Source organism: Gopherus flavomarginatus, chromosome 8 (genome assembly GCF_025201925.1).
Source record: "Gopherus flavomarginatus isolate rGopFla2 chromosome 8, rGopFla2.mat.asm, whole genome shotgun sequence".
Taxonomy (NCBI): Eukaryota; Metazoa; Chordata; order Testudines; family Testudinidae; genus Gopherus; species Gopherus flavomarginatus.
In genome coordinates, this window is record NC_066624.1 from 21,940,616 (window position 1) to 21,965,302 (window position 24,687).

The 24,687-nt window shown below is 43.4% G+C and overlaps 1 protein-coding gene across 2 annotated transcripts in view; it reads right to left on the reverse strand.

The window, feature by feature from the left end:
- LOC127056581 (vascular endothelial growth factor receptor kdr-like) overlaps positions 1-24,687 on the reverse strand; it is a 178,444-nt gene that overhangs the window by 85,169 nt on the left and 68,588 nt on the right. For both annotated transcript variants that reach the window (XM_050964587.1, XM_050964586.1), the window contains exons 4-9: positions 23,431-23,558; positions 18,074-18,236; positions 16,162-16,298; positions 14,132-14,312; positions 12,844-12,961; positions 9,857-10,032 (exon numbers count right to left, since the gene is read on the reverse strand). In XM_050964587.1, the coding sequence (XP_050820544.1) occupies positions 9,857-10,032; positions 12,844-12,961; positions 14,132-14,312; positions 16,162-16,298; positions 18,074-18,236; positions 23,431-23,558 (903 nt within the window). The remainder of the gene's footprint in view (positions 1-9,856; positions 10,033-12,843; positions 12,962-14,131; positions 14,313-16,161; positions 16,299-18,073; positions 18,237-23,430; positions 23,559-24,687) is intronic.

Below are 24,687 nucleotides of genomic sequence, written 5' to 3' on the forward strand. Positions count from 1 at the left end.
GTGTATGCGTGTGTAGGGGGTTGGGTCATACCCTTGCATATTAACAGAATTGTCTGTACTCTTGGTGAAATGATGAACATATTGGATGTCATTTAAATTATCTTTCCTAACAAGAAATGGCAATTTTTGTACTTGATCTAATTAAAATAATGATTTACCGCAGCAGCAAATGAATTCCTAATCCCACAATTACTTTACTGCACGGTGCTATTAGATATTACTTGAAACCTAAAATGAGTTGAAATGATTCATCAAATACCATAATTATGAGATTTAAGCAATTATTTACTTAAAACTAAGAGGTTTGCTGAAAAAACCTCTAGTCATTTTTCCCCCCACAGTGCCACAGAACCCAATTACAGTGGAGATAGTGATTAATTATGGGAATGGCAATTTAAAAATGAAAACAAGTTTTCAAAAACGCCTGTTTTTTTGTTTTGTTTTGTTTTTCACAGTGAGCTGAACATTCTGTCTTCAAATGAGAGGCTGAGGTTTGTGGTTTTAGCAGGAGATTGGGAGTCAGAACTTATGGCTTCGTGTCCTTAGATGTGTCTGACCCCCATGGAAATTGGGGGAATCAAACACATTTGAATATTGCTAGACTGCCCGGTGGACTGCAGTGGTGCTTGGAATTTCCACAGCATTATGTGCTGCAGGCCTGACCTCAGCCCCAGCCCCAGCATGCTCCTGACACCAAGGCTTGGAGGGGTTCCTCAGAGGACAGTCTCCAGCTGTCTACGTGTGCTGGAGGAATTCTGCTCCGGCTGGATTTTGGAGTGCTTTTGGAGCATCTTTATGCTGCTCCAGCCCTTTTATCTGGTGTAAAGGGGCCAGAATGGGAGTGTGAATCTCACCCACTCTGTTCATGGACCTAATATAATGCCCACTGAAACCAACAGGAGCTTTTCCATTCACTTTAAAGGCCACCAGGTCAGATCTTCTTGCTAAAAATCTCCATCAGTGGCAGCAATCCTGGGAGGCCTAGTGTTGATAGGGCTTCTGCAGCCACTGGCATTTGGCATCTAGTCCTGCTTGGAACAGGGTTAGATAAATCAGCATTAAAAACATTGGTGGCTGCAGGAGCCTTAACTGCCCTAGGATTCCTAATGTTAGCAATGGTGAGGATTTTTTTAACCTACCCTCCTCGTGTTGAAACAGCCAATGTATCTCTCTGATAACTCCTGCCCCCCAGACACACTTCCAGAATGGGAGCTTCTTGTACCTTTGTTCATTTGTATGTGTGAAGCTTGGTGCGGGAAGGGAATCCATTTTTAACAACTGCTAGAATCCAAATATATATACTTTAAATTACACATCTCAAATACAGATTTAATAAGACCAGTCTGTGAGTGTTTAAAAAAAAATAAACAAAACCTGGTGTGAATTCAGAGCATATGAAAATGATGGACCAGCAACACTGAAAAGCTCATCAAATCTGCAAACTTCCTCTGCGTGGAGTTCGGCAATGCACCTCAGCCTAGATCTGCAATAGCCCTCCGCTGCTGTGGATCTGAATCCCATCCATTCATCCCATGGCTGTGCCAAAAGAACCTTGTTCGTGACCCACTACAGCCTCTGCTATGCCAGTTCTGGGCTCTCCCAAACAGTTCAACCAATGCACCTCCCTCCTGATCCGCAGCAGCCTCTGCTGTACCAGTCCTGGGCACCCTCAAACAACTCTGCCAATGCACCTCAGTCTTGATGTGCAGCAGTTGCTCCTACACCAGTCCTGTACCCTTGCAGGGGGCGGGGGTGTAATCTCCAAGTACACTTCATTCCTGACCAGCAGCACCTCCTGCTGTCCTACACCTTGACCCTATAGCTCCACAGAGATCTGTTACTGCACCTCAGTCCTCTCCATCTGCTCTGTTGGCCGCCCTTCCTCCTGAGCTGAGTTTTCTCAATTTAATCAGAAGTCAAACCTTAAACATTTTCTGTTTTGTGGCCACATTTCAAATGCACAATGTTCAAGCAGATTTAAAATTCATCGAGATGGGTTTTCCTCTTTTCTAGTTTAAACTGTATTTCTAGCTCCTCTTTGCTAAGGGTGTAACTGGCGGGGTGGGAGCTGACCTGAATAACTAAAGACTTCCCTGCTGCTGTGCAGTGAAGAGCAATCAAAAGCAGTTGCACTTACTGTAAATTTCAAATTGATCCGACTGATGTAAATTTCACCTTCCTTTCCCATGCTGCATTTAGGCCTTAAGCATTAGAGAGGCAAATGATTTGTAGACAGGTTGGGCCACTGACCCCAACCATTCCCCACTCAGTGAAAGAGACTGTATCTTTATTTTAGGCCAGGAGTTATTGTATGTACTAAGAGTGTTCCTATGGGGTCACACGCTCCTCCTGTCTCCTGAGAAACCCACACCTGCCTGCCTGCTTAGTTTGAGGAGGTGGTAATGGAGCATTTCCCCCGTATAGCAGAATGCTCCAGTGATCTCTAGTTTCAAGGACCTGTGACTGAAATGATCCTCAAACACTTGCCCCCACTAGTTGCTGAACTGAGATCTAAACTCCTTACACACTAGGCACTGTTATTGATTGATTTTACTCATTAATCACAGGACTGATCCAGCAAAGCACTTAAGCAGATGCTTAAGTCTGGGTTTGAACAGGTGATCTAGATACATATTCATTATATATTTATACTTATTTTCTTTCCGAAGAAGAAACTTGCACATGCGTACATAGAGAGAGAGAGGAAAAATCAAAAACATATTGGGCCGCCTTCCATTCAAGGTTTTCAAAACACTTTACAAACACTGAGGCCTTGCAAGCCACCTCTGAAGTAGATAAATATTATTGTCCCCAGTCTACATCTGACAGGGCTAGAGAGACTTGCCCAAATTCCCACAATGAATAGAACCCAGGAGTGCTGATTATCAGGCTCCCACCCTGATGTCTAGAGCACATTCCCTGTTGTTCCTTTGGAACACGTTGGTTTGGAACATGAGGGCAGGGCTGGGAGGGTGGACTAACTGGACAAGAAATTCATCCATTTTCTTATACTGCACAGCCAAAGATTTAAAAAGTTGTAGAGAGTTTTAACTCTCCAAGGAGAGTCCTGTCGTAAAACCACAGACAACTTTTTGGCTTTTTTTGCCTTTTAAGATGACTTTTAGATGAATTTTCTCTCTCTTAATTCTCTAATAAGGAGAATGTCTCTCTCTTTCCCCAGCTCCACCCCAATAACACCCCCGTAACAGCTCTGCTTTCCGCCTTTGATTGACTTAGCCAACTTTCTGGAAATTGAGTTTTTTCTTGTTTCCTTTTTTTGCTAAGCAGAGTTCAAAAGCAAAGTGCTCAATGCTGATCCGCTTAATTGTTCCCAGAACATGCAATTTTAGCTCTCCAGATTTTCAAGGATTGGCACTGTCGGCCAGCCTGCTTTTCTAAAGGAAAAGGCACAAGTTAATCTACCTGCAGGGTTGCCTGGAGGGGTGAGGTGGGAGGGGGTCATTTAAACAACATGCTGCTGCCCCCACCTCCCTGCTGTTAGAACTGGAGAGACGCTGCTTCAATAAAAAGCTGGGAGGAATGCTTAGGATATTTTGGCAAAACTCAACCAGTCCCCAGTTCCCCCTTTCTAAAATTGCTTTGGCTACTTCCAACAAAATGTGCTCCCAGGAGAGCACAGAGGGCTAAGTGGAGGGTTAGAGTAGGAAGCTGGCAGCATGTGGGGATCACATAATATTAGTGAGAAAATTACTCATAATTTGCTGATAATTAGTGGAAGTTTGCCTAGAGACTTTTTTTTTCTCATTTTTTGATTCACTTTCTCACAATGCAATAAATGTCAGTAGGTGTCATCTCTCACCACCACATCTGACAGTGGAAATTCCCCATTTGAGGGAAAAGATGGGCAGACATCTAACGTACCGATTCTTTTACTTACTTTACTATTCTAAAGCAAGCATCCCCTCCACCATGGCCCACACCCAATTAAGCAATACAGACAATACGGAGGAGGAAAGGGATGCAACCCAATCCACACGCTCTGGGCTTGGACAGAATTTCATCAGAAACAATGGGGCCCCTCTATTTTTGTAGTTTGTGTTTCTAGTTTGCTTAGCTGGCCCAGATGATGGAAAACAATCACTTCTGTTTCAGCTTTGCCTGGACGGCTGCTCCTCCAAAGTGATAGAAAAGCGATGGCTTTTTTGGAAATCCAGATGCTAAGGTGAGGGATGCATTAGTCACACAGATGAAGAGATGGATGGATGATAGCAAGATATTGTTTCATTTTAGAGGACCCTGCTTTCACATGTTTGTCTTGGTCCTCCTAATTCATTCTTCATTTGGGATGTAGTAATAATAGCAAGGAAGTGTGCATTTTCCATGGGCCCCTTACAGCAGTACAACAACGTCAAATTTAGAGTGACTTCAATGGGAGTTCCATGCACCTATGACCTGATTCAGAGCTAACTAAAGTCAGAGGGAGTCTTTCCATTGACTAAATGGAGCATTGGATGAGGCCTATCACACTGGACTTCTCTTCCCCTGTGGTCTGATACAAATTGAATTGGCTGATCTTCACGGCCTGATGAAGGCTCATTTCTTTCCCTAGGCTTTTGCCTATGGGGCTTGTGGTTAGGATGAGGTCCTGTCTATTTACTTTGAGGAATGTCATTTATTTTATGCAAATAGCTGGCCTGGGAGGATATTATATACCGTGGTCCAACCCAGCCTGAGTTCATGAGCCTGTATGCAGATGCTTAAGTTTATAAGTATAAGGCATAAAAGTGATGAGTGGGACAGGGAACCAATTCATGCATGAATGAGAATGCTAGGCACCGTCACCACGCAGCACCTGCCTAGTGCCAGGAGCAAAGTCTAACACAGCAGTGCATAGCTGAACACCTCATTAGCACAACAAGGATCATGCATAAGCCAGTGTCTGTGCACGTGTGCACTCTCCACCCCCCATCCCGTCCTCATTTCACTCTGAGGGTGTGGGTGTGTAAGGAGCCTGAGAATTACTACCACTCAGTGTTGAGGAGCTATTCCAAGGGCTTCATCTTGCACTCAGACACAATCTTCACTCAATCTGCCTTTCCTGCTAGGCATCACACCAGGGCTGGCAGGACCAAGGACTGTATAGTAAAGCTAATTCCGGTTGAAGGGAGCCACACTGAGTGAATGCAATATCTGTTAGGAAACACTAGAGGGAGTTTAGGAAAGGAGTCAGATGAGAGCAGGATAGGGGAGAGGCAAGATAATGGTGGGTTATTTCTCCCATTTTGTGAGTTAACCTAAAGTCTCCAGTACAATCTGCCCTCAAAATATGATGGTAAGAGGCTAGTGCCTGTGGCAGAAAGGGCTCAGCAAGAAGCCTGATAAATCCAGATTATTTGTGCGAGCGTGAGAATGAAATGCAGCCTGCTTGACCATAAATAGATCTCTCCTCCCACTTTGCTTTGTAGTCTAGCCTAGAATACCGTTTTTCTCCCACATTTTTCATTCTTGGCTGGCTCAGAGGTGCAGCCGCCAGCTGTTTGCTAGGATCACCCTTTTCCCTTGCTCCCTCCCCTCCAAATTCTTCAGGACATTATTCTCTTGAAGCTTTGGCTCGCAATAAGAATTTAATCAAACAAAACAAAATCACAGCAACCCGCCGCTTCTTGGACAGTGTTTGATGTGTAAATATGTAAAGAAGGAACATTCTGGAAAGGAGATCAGCTACCTCCTGGAGACTCAAGAGTCCTACCCTGAGCCAATGAGACCCGGCAAGGGGTGTGTGTGCTCCTGGGAGATTAAATTCCATCTGCCTCCAGGGGTGGTGGGAAAATGGGTGGCCAGTGGCATAAACTAAGGAAGGACTCACTTTTTAAAGGAGGTTTTCTTGAATGGTAGCGGGAGCCTATTGGTCATTCATTAACAGGCCAGTCAACAATTGCTTGTTTTCGGTTGTGGAGTTTCTGCATGCTGTCAGCCTAGTTCTCATTGAAGTCTGTCATGGGAACTCAGATGTAGTGGGAGCTACGATGCACAATCTGCTTGTGCCAGCTTGTGGTGAGCTGACGCCTGGCCTGTAGCTCTGCTTCTCTCTTGCCAGTTGTGGATTCTATGGCCACGTCAGACTCAGGGGAAAATAGCTGGTGATGTTGTACTTGGTACTATTGTCCACTTCTCTGTGTGCACTTTATGCCCTAACTATTCTGATTTCTGCAGTATAAGTGTAAAGACCACACCTCCAAAGATAGACTGCAGGAAAAGATACGCATTCTTCCCACTGAGACGGTACAAAAACAGTGTCCCAGCATGACACTGCATTGCTGAAGATGCCATCTTTCAGAGGGGATGTAAAACTGAGGCCCTGATCATTGTGTTCACTACAAATCCAGAGAGATTTCTGATGAAGTGTGTCAATCCCTGTGTTCAAATTCCAGCTCCAGTAATGACATTCCACCTGCAGTTCCAATTAGAGACATTAATAGGGGTGAGGAATAGCTCAGTGGTTTGAGCATTAGCTTGCTAAACCCATGGTTGTGAGTTCAATCCTTCAGGGGGCTGTTTAGGGAGCTGGTGTAAAAATCAAGGGGTTGGACTAGATGACCTCCTGAGATCCCTTCCAACCCTGATATTCTATGATCTCTGTTCCCAAAACATTGCCATTTCCAGGTCAGAGGCAGCTGTGAGTCCATCCTGGGCCAGGGGATCCATTCCCTGTATAAAGTGCCATAGAGTTTTTTGGCATCCTACTGGATGGAAGACCCAACATATAACTATCTACTGAAACTCTCAGCAATTTATCCCTATTTAGAAGGTAGTGAACAATAAGCAATAAGGAGTCAGGTGATTTATTTAGGAGTTTCAAATACTGCTTAGTAAAGATTCAAGCTAACAAAAGCCCCACATTTAATTTCTTTGGCGAATGAGTTACAAATGCCCAGATCTGACAATGGAATGGACCCTACACTCTAACTGAAAATGAGATTCAGGTTCTAGTTCAAGATCAAAATGTTCTTTTTCGATCTACATGTGCCCAGATAAGGTTGGCCAAAATAATCTTCTCCTTTAATTCAATACTTGAGCTAAAGTGTGCTGTGTAAGTTCATGAGGCCACGAGTCCTAGGCAGTGGGGACTGGCAAAGGCAGGGCTGATTTGATGGGAGTTTTGTGTAAGTCATATCCATGGCAAGGCTCGTTTCCTCACTACTTGCAGCTGCCATATTCAAAACAATTGTGTTCTTTGCCAGATACTTTTCTGTGAACATTCTTCATCTCTGGGATGATCTTTTGTTACCAAAAAAGAAACACCTGCTGTTTTTTCCCCTTGCCTGTACATGAAACATCAGTCTGCACTTTACCAATCAGCAATATTTCTGGAGCTTTTGGACTTGCTGTATCATGATTAATGGCATTTTTTCACTGCAATATTTATTCCTGGTTAATGCCTTCTGTTGAGTTGATCTCTGACAAAGGCTAACAATGCACATAAGGCTGTGTGTGTGTGTGTGTACAGTGTACTTGTGGATAACATACAAAGATGAAAATATGCATAAAACAGCTAATAGCCATAGATGGCTGAATCCTGCAGTAACATCTTTTCCTTGGCTACCCATGAGCAGTTGTGCACACAGAGGTTTGTTTGTATAAATGTTGGGGGAATGACCATTCTTCATATGAACACCCTTTTCCGCATGCAAGCAAGGAGACAGGCATCGACAAGAGTATTCATTATTCATTGTTCTTTACGCAATCTTTTCCAGTTCAAAATGTATCATCCAGCCAGGAAGGAGAAACCATACCATGTGACCAAGATGACCAGTCATACATGAAGAGTAACCAATGCAGCACACACTGAGACTGAACACTGCAAGAATAACTGCTAAGCTGAAAACGATCCATTCATACTACTCTACTAACAAACAGAACGGCAGCAACTGGGATCAACTCACGAACGATATGCTCCAAATAACCGTTCAATAGAGGAAGAATAAAAATCACAGAAACCAGACTGGAAAAGACCTACCAAGACATCTAGTTCATCTCTTTGCTAGTGTAGGATTGTTCTCTACATATATATTTAGTGAAGGGTTGAAATAGAGTAGACTACATATTTTTGGGGACCAAGACTTATGGTGAAATCCTGGCCCCACTGAATACAAAGGGAGTTTTGCCATTGACACCAATGGGGTCAGGATTTTATCCTTAGTGTCTCTTTATTCCTTTCCTTACTTATCAGGCAATGCTCCTTTGTGAAGGGTGAAATAAGAACTGCACAATGGCTGGAAGTTGTGGGGCGTTGCAGCGCACATGCCACACAATAATGGAATATTTTTTGGCATAGAGAGAAAAAATAATAATAAAGAGAAGGGGGAAAAGCATTCACTATTGAAAAGAGAACAAAGCAGCATCAGTAACTTTTTCTTTGTTACAGCCTGACTGAAACTCAGGAAGCACAAAAGAAAGCCAAGCTAACTTTCACTAAATTCTTATTCTCCTTCGTGATTCAGTCTCTCTCTTCCACCAAGCTAAATGGCATAGAAGTGAGGTGGCAAGGCAGTGGATGCACAATGGGATAACAATGGCCCCTTTTTCCACCTCCCAAGAGATGGAGATTAATAAATGTCATTCATGTATCTATCTCTTCATATGTCTCAAAACCCCCATCAAGGCACATAGCTTGCTTCCGCTTTCCCGGGACTCTCTTGAAAATGAATGTCTAGAGAAGGATGATTAATAGACACTTGAGACATAGGAGTGGGCCTTTTCCTCTTCTTACAGGCTGTTCTTCACTGCTTTGTCTAGACTAGTTTGAAATATACCAAGGGATGGAACTTCTGGTACTTCTCTTGGGAAACTAGTTCCCAGGCTAATAGAGTTCACTTTTTAGGAATTTCTCTCCCCCCAATATTAAGCCAAAATTTTCCTTTGTTCACTTTCAAACTATTGCTTTTCTCCACACAGTGCCATGATAGTGATCACAGAGAGAGGGAAAATATCCTAAGCTCTCTGTGCCTTAGGTGTAATGGTTCATTGGCAACTTGACACATCTTGCTTGTCACGTTGCCATTCGGGCATGTATGTTAATTGCATTAAGCATAGATAGCCATGGAGTGACACTGAGCATGTCTTGAGTGTGTCCACTTCAGGGTGACCATCCATGGCCAGACAATCTGCAATGTGAATTCTCTGTAGGGTGAAGAACCAGAGCCAAAGACTGTGGTATATGGTGACCATCCATTACCAGACACTCTGCGATATGTGTTACATAGCAGCCTATGATGCAGTTGAAAGATACATTTTAATACAAGATGACCAGACACTGTGGATTATTTGTTACATATACATTTTTCTACAGTGACCAGAGCAATCTGGAATGTCAGGCCCAGTTCTAAAAGTGCCCCCCACTATCTTAGGGCAATGTGGACTGGAACCTATCAGCATTCCCTTTTAGATTGAATTGGTTCTTGAATGAACTGCCACTGTCCATGCATGCACTGGGTCAGTACCTCATAACCCTACAAAGTTTATGCAGGATGTGTTCTCCACTCCCACATACTTCAAGGTAATCCCCAGGAAAACCCTTCAGGAGCACACAATCATCTTTAGAGGGGACCCACAGACCTGGAATTAAGTGTTGCTTTTGCAACAAGGGCAACCCTCACCTTCCCACCTCTGAGGAACTCTCGTCTGCCCTTATCCAGCAGTACTGCCTTGCCCTAGTCTGAATTCTGAAAAACCTGGGCAGCCTATGTTGGAGCTCTATGAGTCTGACATCATATCAGTTAAACAGAGAGAAATGTCAAAGACTGATCAATGTTCCCGCTTGGCCGGGTGAGCAAAATGGCATCGTAAGTGAAATGAGAGAGAGCAACAGAATTATTTGGAAACATCAGATGCTTACCTGTCACTACCAGCTGGATGGTGAGGTTCTCATACAGACCGTGTTTAGTGTTGCTCAGGACTATGGTGTAGTTCCCAGCATGCTTTGGTCTCAAATCCCTTATGCCCAGCTTGTACTTCATTGGATCTGCTACATAACAAGTGTGGTTCTCCTTGATTGGCTTGCCATCTTTATACCTGTTTTGAAGAGCGAGGGAAGTTCAAACAAAGACGGTCAGCACTCCATGCAGGCAAGCCCTAGTACACAGAAGAGGGGCTAGCCATTTTCCAAATTCAGATTTAACTAGGTAAATTGTTATTGCTATCCTATGGGAATATCTGTAGGGAATCCCAATCTGCCATCAGTGCTTAAACTGAAAAAACCAACCTTACATGCATTCCCCTTACCCATCCTCACCAAATTGATGGGAATACATTGGCTTCTTCCCCCTCCCTCATATTTTAGCCAGCAGCAGTGAAAAGAGATGATCGGAAAGTTGCTCATTCTAGGACTCTCTGTGATGTAGGTAACTGGCCTCTGTATTGAGAGCACCACTTGAACACACAAACCCTGGGTCACATACTCAAAAGCGTGAGTCCAACATTGCACAAGTGATTTTCTAGGTGCTTTAAACTGAGATGGACACATGCGAACAACAGCTGCATGTGCAAATTGGGTAGACAACTAACCCTCTGATGAGCATAACAAATATGCAGTGCAAGTGTAGCAATGTGCACAGCAAATTGTGGATTTCCAAAAACTTGGGCCAGCAGTTTTGGAGTAAGTAAACTAAAGGAACAGATTATAATTAACTGTTATTATTGCAGTGGGTGTGCATGGCCCTTTACAGCACTGGAACAGCCAAAGTCTGTGCCTCAGGCGCTTACAATCAATTTAAAGGTAACTGATGCCACTTTGAAAATGTGGCTGTATACATGCAGGGGATGTGTTTTTATTCTATTTGGACAAATATTCTGAAAATCTGTTTCCTCCCAGGGAGCATTTGTGATCTTGAACCTTCACCAACAAAGAGTGGGGTAGAAGAATCTGAATCAGGTTCCTCTAGTTCATAGATAAAACCACCTGCAAGTAGAGGTGATGTTGTTTGGATGCTTTCGGACTTCAGATATTTGATGGGGCAAGACACTACAACCCACAGGTCAGGCTGATGAACTTCTCAGGGACTCCAGCTGGAGAAATGTGACTGCGTTCAGTCTGAGAGTTTTGAAAGTCTCCTGGACAGTAATTTAAACAACTGCACTAACGAGGACTCCAACATCAACATCTCACTGCTGCAGCATAGAACACACAGGGCAGACAATGTTGGTGGTCTTAGACTACTCCCAAATATGGGAATTTCCTTTCTCAACCTCTGCATGAAGTATGACTATTGCTATAGAAAGAAAAGGGGAAAGTCTCCACTCCATCACATAAAATATCCCCAGCTCTTCAGAAAGCACCCCCAGCAACAGCTGGCTAATTTCTCTTATGATTTGAATTGAACCTCATGGAATTTCATACAATTTTACTATTTAAAAACAAAACAACCTCCCAAACTGTACCTACTCCTCCTGTAGTCTGCCAATCCTGCCACTGAGTCACTTGGACTCAGCACTTCTTGTTGGCCAACCAAAAGTGCATTGTGGAGGTGCCAACTCACCACAGCTTCATGGCAAGGTACGCTGAGCGTGGCAGAGGGCTTTCACAGATCTGAGCGTGCTTTTGAGCAGCTGTCTGGTTTCTAGGCAATGGAAGTAGGGGATAGAATGCTGGTGGTCTTTGCCAACATTTCCCCCCACCATAAAAAGGGCAGACAGGAAGGGGAGGGAGAGGAGAGAAAGAAGTCAAAGGGGAGATGATGGAAGTTAGTGCCTCCTATGGTTGTTGAAGTGCTGCATCTTGTATTAAATAGTGGGGTGTTTTAGTCATACTGGAGTAGCCTTTGATTGTCCCACAGGATTTTGCCATGATTCCCCTTTGTTTGCTTTCTCTCTGTGTGTGTGTGCGCGTGTGTGTAGGGGTGTGATGGATGCCACATTCTTGGCATTGGTGGATTGAGGGGAGACATAGTGGAGTTCTGTGGATCCATCAGATGATATTGCTTGAGCCACTTAATTGAATACATAGGGGGAACAAAGGCCATAATTAAGTTCACCTATTGCAGCACTGGCCATGAAGGACTTTCCTGCATTGACAGAGAAATGTCTAATAGGTCTTTTGCCTTTCCCGCATCTATGATTTCATGAAGCATTCTAGAAACATTTGAGCTCTATTCTATTTTGAGATGATTCTGCGGATGTATCAGTATTTCCTGCATGCCCCTTGCTTCGTTTTATTTTATTTTTTTTTATTACTGTCTAAAAAACAGGATCTTCAGAGATCATCTGGTCCTGACTCCCCACCTGCAACCAAAGTCCTAACCCTGTGCAGCTGTCAGCTGCAGAAAGTATTCCCAAATGGATTAGACTTCAGGTGGGGAAGCAGTGGCAGGAGCAGATAAACATTTCTGTAAAAAGATCCACTTTCAGGAGAATGTCCTTAGTCATAAATGAGCAGAGAGAAAAAAACATGAGCTGAAGTGGCAGAAGTTCTCATGCAGAAAATGTTTCTCACAGCTTTCCGGGAGGCACTGGATCCTTTTAAGCTCAGCTCTGCTAATGGTAACACTGACAACGCTCTCTTCTACTTTTCTGTCTGTGGTTCTCAGTGTGTTATGGGCACATGACTGAGCGGATCCTTGCATTTCTGCTATGGGGTAGGGATGTATCATTATTCCTAGGCTGTCAGTGCAGAAACTGAGGGGTGAAGTGACTTGCCCAAGATCATATCACACAATGAGTCTGTGGCAGTGCTGATAATAGAACCCAGATTTCATTGTTTCCTAGACCAGCAATTTAGCCACCTCCCTATTTTGTCTGCCATGTCTGAAGCAAGTGGCCGTAATATCTTTTCTTATCCCTTTCAGAAGATCACATTTTCCTGATCTTGCACAAGAGGTTGATACTCACCAGGTAACACTGGGGCGGGGAAAGGCATCCACCTTCACAGCTAGTTTCAGTAACTTATGTCCTGCTACCCCCTCGTAGTAGGGTCCTTTCTTATAGGAAACTCTCAGGAAAGCTTTGTCTTAAACAAATATTTAAAAAAAAAAGTCATACCATGGAAAATTCTTGTCAGGCTATAAGTACTTGCAGCCCTAAATACAATGTGCTCTGGCATGGGTTGCAGCATGGTAGATCAGGAGAAGCTACAGACAATTGAATGGAATGACAAGCTGCCAGTAAGCGTCAGCCATAGCTGTATCTGTTCTGTACACATGTACCAGAACTAGAGGCAGGCTCTCGCTGCACATTTCGGTTCTAGTGGCAGTGGTGGCCATTTAAAAAATTAACCACCCCGAACAGCTACTACACAATGGTATCTGACGATAACCCACGTTATCCATGGAATGGGAAATATTTGCAATAACTGGGGCCTCTCTTGACAAAGGTTGATTTTTTTCACCTCAAAGAGCCAGATTTTCGAGGGCAGAGCCCCCACTATGGGGGGCCAGACTTTCAGAGGTGCTCAGCACCCAATTTGCTGAGCTCTTTTGAAAATCTGATCCCAGCTGGGGATGCTGACGCTTTTGAAAATGCTGGCCTACCCATACACAGAGCCAGTGCGACCCCCTGTGATATAAGTGACTCATGACTAAATAGATGAATTCCAGTACATCCCATTTTCAGAAGTTTACTCTCTTTTCAAAAACATATAAGAGGATAAAAACAGCTAAACCAGAACAAATTAATGTCTCTACTGTCCCATATCCTGTTGCTAACAAAGACCAGTACTGCGTGGTTAAGCAGAAGACATAACCTTCCCATAACATTATAATACATTTTGTTGAAAACATTTCTTCCTGACCCCATATCAGTGATGGGCAACCTGCAGCCCCTCAGGTTAATCTGCTGGTGGGCCACCAGACAGTTTGCTTTTATTTGCACAGCCACTTCCCGCAGCTACCATTGGCCGGGAACAGTTAACCGCGGCCACTGGGAGCTGAGGAAGGCCGTGCAAATGGAAACAAACTGTCTGGCGGCCTGCCAGTGGATTACTCTGATGGGCCGCTTGCAGCCCGCGGGCCTCAGGTGGCCCACCACTGGTTTATGTCCTAAAGCATGAGGACTGATAGGCCATTCTTGTGACTGTATACTAGCTGGTGTCATTGCTAATGGACGCCTACATATTAAATGTGTCCATCTCCTTAACAGTCCTGCTTCCCAGACACTATTCTGATTTAGATACGGAACTTACTGTATACTGTGACTGTTACATTGGCCTTCAGTATCATTACATTGGTCTCCAGTCCTGTTACGTTGACTGCTCTGCATATATACAAGCCAGTGTCTTCCATGGTAACATTCTGGATGGTCAGGTTACTGAAGGCTTTATACACCACCTGACTTTTGTTCAAAATTCGTGTAGGCTTATGATCCTGGGTGACAGAAGAAAGAGAAAAAGAAAAGGGTCAACTTTTTGCTTATTTTGTTTCAAATACCCTTCAGTTAAGAGATATAAAGTCCAAAGACTTCGGCTGAAACATTTACACTTTCCCCACAGAGAGTAGGCAGGGGCAGCTCCATGTTTTTTGCAGCCCCAAGCATGGCAGTCATGCAGATTCGGCAGCATTTCTGTGGGTGATCTGCTGGTCCTGCACGCCGAATTGCTGCTGAAGCCGTGGGACAGGCAGACTTCCTGCAGGCATGCCGCCGAAGGCTGCCTGACTGCTGCCCTGAGATCTTTTAATATCCATAGACCTACAAACTAATGAAATCAAGTAGCTCTTCACTAGTACCAAGCAAGCAGGTAAATCCGTGGACAGAACCAATCAGGAGCTAAAATCTTGACCCTGTTGAAATCAATGGCAAAACTCCCATTGACTTCTGTAGGGCCAGGATTTCACCCATGCTATTTTGGGACTCCCAGCTGTAGTGTACATTTAATTCTTGGTCAGTATCAGTCTGTCTGGGGAAGAAAAATTAATATGTTAAATAGTAAAAGATCTATTTAGTAACCACATCCCAATGGAAAAGCCCTATAGAACCTAATACAGAATTGTAAATTTCAATAGAAATTTTGACTCTATAAAATTTAATATGGATGTGTACACGTCCTACATAGAATTCTAGTGGATGGTTCAAGGAAAGACAATAGAAAGATCAACTTCAAAAAGAAAATTCTGTAGAATCACAGTGGTATCATCCTGATAAAATTCTATAGGTATTTCCAACCCAGGCTGTAGTTTTTGTTATTTTTCTTTTCTTTTCTTTTTAAAAAATTTTCTTTCACTAGTTTTGCCAAGAAACCTTTTGAGGGGTCCCAAGTCATTAGATAACATGGAACATTCTTGTTTTCTGTGCAAGGCTGCAGAAACCCAGAAATCATCAAATGTAGGGGTTTGCACAGGACAGAAATGGAATATTTTTTAAATTGTATTGAACTGGGACACCGATCTTTGGGCTCTTTTTCGGCAAGGAGAACTTTTAGAATTGCTGCTTCTTAGAAATACTTATTAACCCTAATTTTAAGAGCTGTTAGTTTTAGGGCTCAATCCACATGCCGCTGCCAGTGACTTAAATGAGAATGCAGGGCACTCAGCAGCTACCAAGAGCAGAGATTTAATTAGGGATGAATGAACCAACCCTGAACAAGACTTGATACTACACGGGCTTCACCCTTGTGATTCCCAAGAGGGTGCTGAAGGGGCTTAGCACCTCGCAGGAAGTGCTCAGCACTCTTAGGGGTCAAACCCCAAATGTCCCCCCTGCCGTACACTCCACTAGCAGAGCCTGAATCCTCACTTAGAACCTGAATCAAATTTTTAGTGAGTCTTGAAAAAGGCCATTTAGTTTTTGATTCATTTTTATACAGTGCACAAACGCCTAGATTTATGGATAGCTGAATGGTCAGACAGTCTGCTACATCTGCGGTTGCTCGATTCCTCGTTGTCAGCTAGGATCATACAGGGGGCTGAAGTATGTGGGAAAGGCTATTCTTTCCCTGCAGAGCCAAAAATTCCTGGTGATTTTGCAAAAATCCAGTTAGGAGATTTGCAGCCCAATTTTGCCAAACCAAGAGACTCAGAGAGTTCACACAAGCATCCTGGGTTTTCAGCTCATCCGAACTGAAAAGACAGTCATTTGTGGCTCTCTCATTGCTTGTTTTAAGAATGACAAATAAAAGCAAAATTAGGACTTACTAAACCATAAGAACAGAACTTTCATTTCCATACAGTTGACTACTGTAATCCAACCAGAGGCAGCCTTAAATTGTCAGCTACTCACTCTCCCGCTAGGATACTGCCATTCAAATTCAATCCGTCCATTGGCAAAGGTCTCTGCACTGCATTCCAGGTTGAGGGTATCTCCGACCAACAGCTTTTTGGGGTTTGCTTTCAGAGCCAGGTTCTGTATTCTGCTCTCTGAAATGAAAAGAACAAAGGTAAAACTTCACGCTAATCTGCTTCAACTGAATTTAAGAGGAGACCCAAATTCCAAATCCTTCTCAAGATCTTGCGCCTCCTGTGAGGACTGTAGGAAATTAGCCTGCTACTGACCTCGGTGGGAGCTGCTGGGCACTCAGGCACTTTTGAAAATAAGATCACTTATGTAGGAACCTTAATCTCATTGGTCTATTGTCTGGGTTATGCAGGAGGCCAGACAGGATGATTGTAGTATGTTCCCTTCTGGACTTAAACTCTTCTTTACTCCTTCATTTGGGGCTCCAGCTCTCGATCACTGGCCACATAATCACACTGATATCGTCCTTGTCCGTATTCTCTTCATCCCTGCCTAGGCTGCAATTTTCAAAAGTGACTAGTGCTGCTGGGTGCTTCGGTTTGGGGATAATAGAAAAGGGCCTGATTTCCACAAAGTGCTGAGTGCCCGCCCTCTGAAAACCAGCTTCCCTTCACATCGGGCACTCCTAAGCCTCTACTCAAGTTTGAAAATCTTGGTCCTACTGTCTTATTATCCCCTCAATGCATCATGTCTGACGTTAGCTTGTTAAACTCCTTGGAGTAGGGATAACGTCCTTTTATCTATGGTGTGAACTACCTAGCACACTCCTGAGCACAGTAAGATAGTAAGACTACTACCTCGTTCTTACATGGCACATTGCAAAGGAGGTCAGTACCATTATCACCCCCATTTTATAGCTGGGGAAGCAGAGGTACAGAGATGGCAAGAGACTTGCACATGGTCACACACCTGGCCACTGGCAGAGCAGGGAATAGAACTCCTCAGTCCAGTCTAGTGCACTATCCACTAGGTCAGGGTGCTTCCCTATTAAAGGGAATAGTGCTGGAACCTACATTGGCCCTTAAGCGGTGGGTCCGATGACCTAACAGGCCTTCCTATCTTTGATTCTGTGACATATGTAGCAAATAATTACTTCAAGCACTAAAAAAAGAGCTATCCAGAACCTCCATTTGGCTGCCATACACATTTCCTTGCCTGTTGTTTTAAGCTAAAGCTAATTGTTGAGAAGGGTGCCATGACCTAGTGGAAATGAAGTCACAGTGAACCCTGCCTAGTAAAATTTAAAATTTATGAGGAGGTGAAGAAAATAGACACAAAACAAGGAGCTCATTATTAGAAATGGACTCAAATAAAGCCTCAGTCCCAAACCACCTCAGTGTTCAAAATCCAGAGTTGACTTCTACAGCTGGAGCCCATCTCGAAACACAATGGAGAGCATGTGGTAAAGTGCCAAGAGAAACCAAACAAAAACCATGAGGTTTGCAAATGAGCATTTACATGAGATTTTATATCATGATCTTGTAAGTTCCACAAATACCAGAAATGGGCAGATGAGGCCACTGCTTGGATTTGCATATCCCAAAGCAGTGGTTACTAGAATGTAGGTTCCACTTTATCCAAACCAACAAAGCTTTGGTGGGATTTGAGGAAAATATTCCAGTTCTGTCCCATCTCTACAATGGGCAATTTTTCAAAACCAGAGGTGGATCAGATCCAAGTACTATTTGATCTGAACCACCAAAGCTCAAAGGGGAAGGTGGGTGTACAGAAAATGTTCCAGTTTTGACTCATCTTTAATACATACCAGCTATAAACCCCAAGAGTTAGCTTGGAACTAGGCTAACCAAGGAATAATAACCACAAGCTTAGCACAGCACTAGAATTATTTCTGTTTCACTGAGTAGCAGTTACTGCTCAGCACACAGGGGTCACTCACCCACTTTCTGTGGCATGTAGTAGGATGACGACTCAATTCCGTTTACTTTGGTTGTACACATGAGTATGCCTTTGAAGAAGTGGAAAGGAGGAGAGGGGATGACAAATCCTCTTCTGGGGTCCCACACCATCCTCCAGTAGCTGAACTCTGAAGAAGAAGGAAGCTGAAAAGGAAGAGGTAGATGGAGACTGCTGAGATTTCTCCCTTGCTCACACAGCAGAGAGAAAGGTAGCCATATCTCTTCTTCTTTGGAGACAAGATACATACGTAACCCATTCAGAATCAATAGTGCAATCTCAAGAGGTACAAACAAGCAAGCCCGTAAGGCAGGAAGGATAGCCTTGTGTTTAAGGAGCAGAGCTGGGTTTTATTCTGGACTCCTACAGACTTTGTGTGATGTTAGGCAAATAACAGGTTAATCTGTCAGAGCCTCACTTTCCCCATCTGTGTAATGAGGATAATAATACCAACCTTGTAGGGAGACTTGGGGTTACGTTTTCTGAAGTGACTCAGGCACTTTGGAGCTAACCATAAAAACCTGATGGGAAGTAGGCAGTTTTAGAGAAGAGTATACTGGAGTCTAACTGGACCTATACCAACCATTGGAGGTCAAATGTTATCAAGATTTTGTTCCACTTAAATGACACTGTGAAAAGGACTAACGGGATGAGATTGCCTACAATGGCATGTGGCCCATCTATGACTGCTAATAGCAACGGCTGGAGATGGGGCACTAGATGGGGATGGCTCTGAGTTACCACAGAGAATTTGTTTCCAGGTGTCTGACTGGTGGGTCTTGCCCACATGCTCAGCGTTCAACTGATCACCGTATTTAGGGTTGGGAAGGATTTTTCCCCAGGTCAGATTGGCAGAGACCTGAACGTTTTCACCTTTCTCTGCAGCATGGGACACAGGGCACTTGCTGGTTTAAACTAGAATAAATGGTGGATTCTCTGTAAGTTGAAGTCTTCAGATCATGATTTGAGGACTTCAGTAACTCAGCCAGAGGTTAGGGGTCTGTGCCAGGAGTGGGTGAATGAGGTTCTGTGGCCTGCAAAGTGCAGGAGGTCAGACGAAATTATCATGATGGTCTCTTCTGGCCTTAGAATGTAAGAAAATATTAATTAAAAATAAAGGAAATCTAATGAATACTGTACATGAATACAGTATATATACTATGTTTATAGCTTTTGTATGCCGTACAGCATCCATTTAAGCCAGATTAGCCATTTTTAGGTGGGAATGATGGTATTTTATTGCTAACATGCAATACAGATTTCCCATTAACTAAAAAAACCTCGTGATTTTTAAAAAATCAACCTTGAAAAATTCTGGATTTAAATTGTAGAAAAAAAATTAGGTATGGGAAATCAAACGCTAATGGTGAGGAGGGTGGGGGTGTGTGGAATGACTGCCACTCACTGAGGTTCACCCATCCATGCCCATTTTATAGCTGGGCAAATGGAGGCACAGGATGGCTAAAGGAGTTGTTTAATATCACACTGTGAGTCTCTGACAGAACCAGGAATAGACACTGGGAGTCCAGACCCCCAATCTCCAGCTCTAACCGCTGGATTAAATGCTAAATTCCATCTCCACCTTTGAGAGCAGAGACTGTTCAGAAGCGGTGGCTGGAAAGGAAGTAACTCTAGATATCAGTATAACAAAGGCTTGGGATGACCACAGAGCACCTGCAGTTGCCTTGTCATAACTAACAGTGTGCCTACTTCCCAGAGAAAAGAAAAGTGCTAGTGTTTATAATGTGTCTTTCAAAACTAAATCAAGAGGAGAGTTTCACCAAGGAAGTTTTGGATTTTCATGAGCCAGCACAACAAGTGGGAACATCACTCATGACATAACTAGTCCTGCTATTGTTCTTATGACTGTGCTGCACTTGGTTTAATTTTCTGTACCTAACAAGGAATGATTTGGGGTGGTGTGAATGACAGGTGCAATTTAAGCAGCAAAGAATCCTGTGGCACCTTATAGACTAACAGATGTTTTGGAGCATGAGCTTTCGTGGGTGAATACCCACTTCGTCAGATGCACCCACGAAAGCTCATGCTCCAAAACGTCTGTTAGTCTGTAAGGTGCCACAGGATTCTTTGCTGCTTTTACAGATCCAGACTAACACGGCTACCTCTCTGATACTTGACAGGTGCAATTTAAATAGTGTTTGGGAGAAATGATCCTGCTTGGAATGAATTCCAGCTCTGAACGTTGGGAGCTGTTATTCATAATATTGGAGGAGAAATTATGACACTGATTGGCCTGACATCACGTTACTTCACTTACTTTTCATATTCACCATGGAGCGGAACAAAGTCAAATGAGTCGTTACTGCACGGTAGCAGTTAGGAGGCGGAGGTGAGATAAGACAGGCTGTCCTTTGTAGAACAAGAGCACTAGGAATTATGGATTTCAGATCTGGATCTGAATTTCCTTAAAGTAGTTTAAGATTTGCTGTCTGGATTCAGGATTTTTATAGGGCTAGAAATAAGACTTGAAGTTTGGATTAGATCTTGACTTCCACAGAGGTCAGGGGGTTCAGATCTTGTTCAAATCCAGTCTAGATATATAGAGATGATTCATTGCACAGTGGCCTTCTCGGTATGCAGGTGCCCATCTGACAAATAGCACTCTCAAAACTAGCACTTAATTGATACCTTTCTTGGCAGTTTCAACAAAGAGGCCAATGACCGAGATGGGCTATAGAGGCTGGAATTGCCCTCGGAGGGTTTCCTCCACGTCAGTAACAAGGCACATGGGCAGAGCAATATGTGGCAAAAAAAAAAAAAAAAAAAAAAAAGCCATTGCTGGTGCAATCCCCATTCAGTGGCTAAATAGATCTTTCAGAGCTGTCAACTCTTTCATCCAGCATTAAATACATGTTAGAAGCTTAAATGGCAAGTCCAGCCCTGAGATTCTTGTGACTCAGATGATATGCGGTTAGCTGGGATCTGTTTAGTATTAGCAAACTGCACCCTTTCTCATAAATATTTAAAGGAGAGAGAGTGCAATCATTTTAAAGTATAATGGTAATCTAAGGAACTTAATTTATGATGGAAAAAGTACATTTGCTACAAGAATAATAAAGTGTAAGAAAGCTGAATTTCATGGTTTGAAGGCTATGTATCCCTGATGGTTAGAAGAAGAGAAGAAAAAAATAACGCCACTGAAGAGGCGCCTTACAGCAGTGCACACATATTACATTTCTTCATCAAATATATATTTGTACAAAAAAGAAAAGGAAAAAAGGAGCTGACCCCACATGAAGGTTCCATTCAGTATTTTTCCTCTGTATTGCATATTGGAGATTAATTCTGGGAAAGGATGTTCTAAATTTGTCTGGTCACTTTATTCCCCCTGCCCTCCAAGCTTCCTTTTTGCACAGGAAGCAGCCACTGTGGCTCCACACAGCAGCAGGAATTTCCTAGGCAAGGGAAAACAAGGAGCGGGGTTTCCATATAAGGAAGTTTGGGATGGCATGAGAGACTCCCTAGTACACACACACCTATACAAGTGGGTGCATCCTCTCTGACCGCGACGTCTCCCTCACCCACAATCACCTTCCCTTTGGGCTATAAATTCCACTCCCACGCCCATCCGCCTGTTAAAGCCGAAAAATTCTTGGGTTGGATTACTTTGCAGTTCACAAGGGAAATGTGTTGAGATTTCATTCGTCTCCGTCACCAAATGGCCATCATCAGCTTGTAGCAAAATGAAGGACATTTGCATCTGTACTGAGAAATTGCTGGTGGAGAGACTGATTCAACACCAGGTGGAGAAAGGATAATACCTTGTAAAAGAGGGATAAACCTTAAAACCCAAGGACTTCAGGGCTTGGTCCAAGCTTTTAGGGCCATGTTCATCCCTGGGGTAAGTCCAGTGAAGTCAGCAGAGATACTCCAGGGACAAATGTGGGTCTCTAATGGTTTAATAAGAGGGAACTTTCTCAGTGCCCGCACTAAGGATGAGAGGAAGATGAGGGCGAGCACTGATTATTACAGCCAGGGTAAGGAGTGGGGTTCTGAAAGTGGAGAAAGAGGAGACGCACTCAATCCTGCTCCCCTCACTTTATCTCCATAAAAAGAGAGATAGGATAATGTAATAAGGCCCAGCGCTGTTCCCAGTGACGTCAGTTGGAGCTTGGCCACTGGCTTCAATGGAAGCAGGGGCGGCATCTCAGGCAATCATTTCAGGTGCTGGTTGCTTCCTGGGACGGGGAGACATACTGCAGTGAAGAGGAGGGGAGGATGTTCAGCACCTCCAAGGAGGGGCTCACGACATCACAGGATTAGGCCCTACATTTATATATTTGGCTTGTAAAAAAAATGCAGTTAATGCAGCAAAAAGATTTTAGCTGCACTTTTCTTGGAGATCAGGCATTTGCACCACCAAACCCACCAGCCTAGTTGGTAGCTACTGGCCCCCTTGTCAGCACTTCCAGTAGAAAGGTAGAAGATTGCATTGGCAGGCTCCTTTCCTATGGCAAGAGGAGAACTCTCCAGAACAGGCTGAGGCAGACTAACAAGGACAGAGTGAAGGAAATGGCACTGCCACTTCTCACTCTGTGTCTCTTCAGGGGATGGCAGGACAGTTTCCATCTTCAGTCCAACATGCAAATAGAAAGTAGCATGATCTAGTATTTAGAGCACAAGTTTGGGAGCCAGGAGACCAGTGCTCTATTCCTGGCTCTGCCTCTCCATGGGCTTCAGCTAACACTTACTGAAGTCAATGAAGACACCCTGATGGAGTTCAGTGGGCGAGAATCAGGCTCTATGGCTTTCATCCTTTCATAACCCTCTCTAATAGGCAAAAACTGGCTCTGGGATCTTTGGAACAAATGCAGTCCTGGCACAAGCAGGTACAAGTCTAGTGAGGGCAGTGGAAGCTGCGCCAATTTACACCTGAGTCTGGCACTTTGCTGCAAAATGTGAAATAGAACAGACAGGTGTAAGAGTGCTGAGCAGGTACCAGGCTACAGGTACCTGGCTAGCTTTCCATCTGAAAGGCAGAGCTAAATTCGTCACAGGATATTTTATTTTCCAAAAGAATGAGCATCTTGTCCTCTGTCTTTGCCAACATATTCAGAAACATTAAGAAATAAGTTGGGGGAAATAATTTGCATGAACTCAGTCTAACGCTAACAAAGGCCACATGTGGCGGTCAGTGATAAAGCACCGTGAAGAATTTAGAAGGATTAAGGTGGATTTTGGAGGCCTTTGCCATTCTTCTAGTCCCACCAGCTTCGCTCTAAAGCTCACCCATCTTCACAAGCTCCTTTTTATAGTTTTTACTCGGCTTTGACTCTCCAGATCTCTAAGAGGTTGGGGTAATCTGAAATTTCCACTTACCTGTCGAAGCTTGGGTTTGATATCTGGTGAGGTGACCCGGCAGGGTATGACAACCACTTCGGTAGTATTCAATACAAATATCACTTCGGGATATTGAGGGTGAATCTGAACAAATGGATTCTGGTGGTCTGCAGGAGACAGAACAAAATGGTATTGGTTTGCAAAATTGTTCGTTGATATGATTGGCATTGCAACATTGTCATAGTAATCTTCTGTTTAGGTAGGATCTTCCAATGAGCCCACACTGTTGCATTCCCTCCCTAGGTACAAGAGGAGTTACACCTGTTACGGTACTACTTATTCATGGAGAGCAGTGTAGTCTAGTGGTTACAACCAATAAGTAAAAATCAGAGCTCCAAGTTTCTAATTCTGTCTCTTACAGACTTGCTATGTGATCTTCAGCATGTTACTGTACCTCCGTTTTCTGGATCTGCAAAATGAGGGCAAAAATACTGACCTACCTCACAGGAATACTGTGACACTTCATGTTTGAAAAGTGCTTTGTTGGATGGAAGGTGTTATCTTAGTCCAAAGTTCAAAGCTGTTTATATTATCATCATCATAAACAGAAAGCTATGCTGAGGATTGCACTCCTGTATTGACCTAACCATTTATTTGTATCATACTGCTCTTCAGGTTCACTCTGTGAATGGAAAAGCCCTACCAGCTACAACTCTGGAAGACTGTGGAATACTCACCATAGGGAAGTGGTGGAAACCCTGATGCCAGAGACATCTAAAACCAGACTAGAAGAATCTGTTTTGCACTAGGAAGAGGATGGGTTAGTCGACCTTGCAGATCTGTAGGGCTTCCTTTATGTTTGCCATAATGGATCAGACTAGAGCTGATTGAATAGTAAAAATAAAAATGAAATGTGTGACTGTTTTAGCAAAAAAAATTGCTGTTTGGTTTGCTGTGATTCATGGGGATTTACTATTCAGTATTTGTGAGTATTGCGATGAGCATCAGGGAGTCATGAAATTTTATTACAAATGGTGATTCAGCCAAAAATTTGTGTTGAAATTAGCATATTGCTTATCAACTGTATTATTGTCCTGTTAAAAAGTTTCAGGAACCAATCAGATAGTAGAAACTAAATCATCTGACTTATTTGCCAACCACACTTTACATGAATTGTAAACTGTTTGGGGCCGAGGACTTTTTGTTAAGTGTATGTACGCTGTATAGCAACATGAGGTCCCCTATCCTTGGTTGGCGCCTCCAAGGACTACTTCAGCACAAAATAATAACTACCAC